The 3000-nt window shown below is 36.7% G+C and overlaps 1 protein-coding gene across 1 annotated transcript; it reads left to right on the top strand.

Moving 5' to 3' along the window:
• The first annotated feature begins 2148 nt into the window (after nt 1-2148).
• On the top strand, nt 2149-2670 carry LOC120915121 (histone H3.3A-like). Its single transcript, XM_040325374.1, has one exon. It carries the CDS (start codon nt 2221-2223, stop codon nt 2629-2631), a length of 411 nt encoding a protein of 136 aa, XP_040181308.1. The 5' UTR covers nt 2149-2220; the 3' UTR covers nt 2632-2670.
• Nucleotides 2671-3000: the final 330 nt, after the last annotated feature.

The following is a 3000-nucleotide window of genomic DNA, read 5'->3' as shown; positions in this document are numbered from 1 at the left end:
AATAATGAAACTAAATTTGTCCGAACTTCCGAAATTCAAATTGAAATTTGAATACAATTTTACATCGAATGCCAGTCAAATTTGAACTGTAAATGTTTCTGAAATCAAAGACTGTGTGTGATATTTTTAGTAACATTTTGAAAAAGTGCTGTTTTAGTTAAGTCAAAAGGTTATTTAAAGAGTAATTGTAACCATTTGATGAAGATTTGTCTTTTGTTTTTTCACTTTGCCACATTCATATCGGAAAAAAAATATCTAAAGTTTTCGATTCGACCAATTTAAATTGTATCGATTTGAACGCTTTGAATTGAAAAAAAAATGTGAAGAAAATTTGAAAAAGACATAAAACGAATTCTGAATATGAATTTCGAATACAAATCCTGAATACAAATTGAACAAATCAACTCAATTTAACAAAAATAACTAGATTAATGCATCTAAACAAAATTAAACAATTTTTTTGTCATGCACAAGTCTATTAATGAGACGATTTTTAACAAATTTTTATATCTCTCACAAGACATTAAAACATTAAAATGGCTCATGTAACCATAGCCTAACCTGAAGATGCATGCATCCACCTGCAGGTGTGGACCAGTTTACTATCTTTCAGGATGTTACAGGTTAGCTTTGAATAATCACATTTATAGCATTAACCTATTCCACTTAACCCTCCCTTTACCCTTACACCTTTATATTATACTTTTTTTTTTCGGTGCACTCTGCACTTTTGTTGAATTTATTCTGCAATATGATTGTGTTATAACTAATAGTCATAAAATATGAATTTGTGAATAATATAATGCTTGCGCTTCTGAACTTAACATTTTCGTTCTTTTAACAATAGACTTAAATTTTCTAGAAAATCAGATTAATGGTCATTTATAAACAACAAATCCAATTTGCATTTTGCCTATTTGTGCACATTTGTGTATACTTATTGGCTCATTTACTATTAGCTATGAGATATTTTGTGCATTTATGTAGAAGAGACTTGAGAGTGTTTGTACACTGCTGTGAAAAAGTATTTTCCATTGACTCATCCACTTTTCTGTTGTTACAGGATTTTTCATTTAAACTTAATCAGATTTATAAAGAGCAACCCCACTATTGTTGTGGAAAAAACAGTCCTCTCTCTGGGTGATCTATGTGCATTGCAGGGATTTTAACCTACTTTGTTGCAGATTCCTACCTTTTGTTATTCTGAAGAGATAGCTGTTTGTCTCTCTGTGTCCATGTGGAAAGGGAATCTAATTGAAGCAATTTTATAATTATCAATCAGCTGCTACATGTGCAGAGTTCTAAAGTGGCAGGGTGTTAACACTTTAGATGTTATTTCCCTTTGGGAGTATCTCACCAAAATTAAATTTTTGTTGCAGGGTATGCCCAACATTTGACTTGTATCTTAGTGCAGACTTCTGGGAAAATCAGTAAGCCAATCACAGGCAAGAAATTACATATCGGGGAGGGGGGTTCTGTACAATGTACAGAGTGCCGACAGGTTGCTAAAAATGCATTGCATCTTATGTCGCATACACACGATCGTAAATTCCGACAAGAAAACCACAGATTTTTTTTCCAATTTTGTCTCAAACTTGTCTTGCATACACACGGTCATACCAAATTCCGATCGTCAAGAACGCGGTGATATACAACACTACAACGAACCAAGAAAAATGAAGTTCAATGATTCCGAGCATCCGTCGAATTGATGTCAGAAAACTTGAGAACCAGCTCTCAAATTTTTCTTGGCAGAAAGTCCAACAGAAAAATTCCGATGGAGTCTACACATGGTCGGAATTTCCAACCAAAAGCTCACATCGGACTTTTCTTGTTAGAATTTCCGATCGTTGGTACGTGAAAACAAAAGGTAATTAATAATAGCATTCAATTACAATATGGCTTGTATAGAAAGTGTATATGCTCTATTCATTTTTTTTTATTTTTTTTTTCCCCACGAACATGTAGATACCTTTTAAGCCTGCATTCACAAATGAGCAGAGAGTATTCCTGATGATTATGAAGTATTTTTTCTAAAGGTTTCTTTTAGGCATATTACAGGCATGTGTATTAAGCTTCAGGAGTTTGTTTCCTGGGCTGAGCATGGGGAGGGGAGCAGTTCTATAGGAGAATAGGAATTCTACAGGCATAAAAATGATAGAGACTAAACGGCTCGGTATATTGAGGACTTGTGGAGAAAGCAGTTGGAAGCGATAAAACATGGCACGTACCAAGCAAACCGCTCGTAAATCAACTGGAGGAAAGGCTCCACGAAAACAGCTGGCTACAAAAGCAGCCCGTAAAAGTGCACCCTCTACAGGCGGTGTAAAAAAGCCCCATCGTTATAGGCCTGGAACTGTTGCCCTGCGTGAAATTCGCCGTTACCAGAAATCAACCAAGCTTTTGATTCGCAAGCTCCCTTTCCAGCGACTGGTGAGAGAAATTGCACCGGATTTCAAGACTGATCTGAGGTTCCAGAGTGCTGCCATAGGTGCACTGCAGGAGGCTAGCGAGGCCTATCTGGTTGGGCTGTTTGAAGATACCAATCTGTGTGCCATCCATGCTAAGCGGGTGACCATCATGCCCAAAGACATCCAGCTTGCTCGCAGGATTCGAGGCGAGCGGGCATAGTCACACCTGGAAAATATTTTATATTAAATGCTGTATATATTTGAAAAAAAAAAAAAAAATGCATGTGTCGTACATTTACAGGCATTCCCATTGTATATGTAATCAAATATGCCTGAATGTGCGCAAAAACAGCTCATGAAGCATGGGGCATAGAGTGTAGGGCAACTGAATGTACAAGTTTGAACAGGACAGTTAAAAAAAATTATATTCTTGCTAATCAGGTGTAGTGAGGCCGAGGTAATTGAGCAGAAAACACTCTAGAGTAAGGCTGGGTTAACACTGGTACAACACGACAGTCATACAACTTTGGATCCAACTTTTTCCTGCGACTTGAAGTTCCGACATGCGTCCATTTTTTCGGCGTAGGGG

Source organism: Rana temporaria, chromosome 10 (genome assembly GCF_905171775.1).
Source record: "Rana temporaria chromosome 10, aRanTem1.1, whole genome shotgun sequence".
In the NCBI taxonomy this organism is placed as follows: domain Eukaryota; kingdom Metazoa; phylum Chordata; class Amphibia; order Anura; family Ranidae; genus Rana; species Rana temporaria.
The sequence above is the reverse complement of the archived record's forward strand: the minus strand, read 5'-3'. Positions and strand labels throughout refer to the sequence as shown.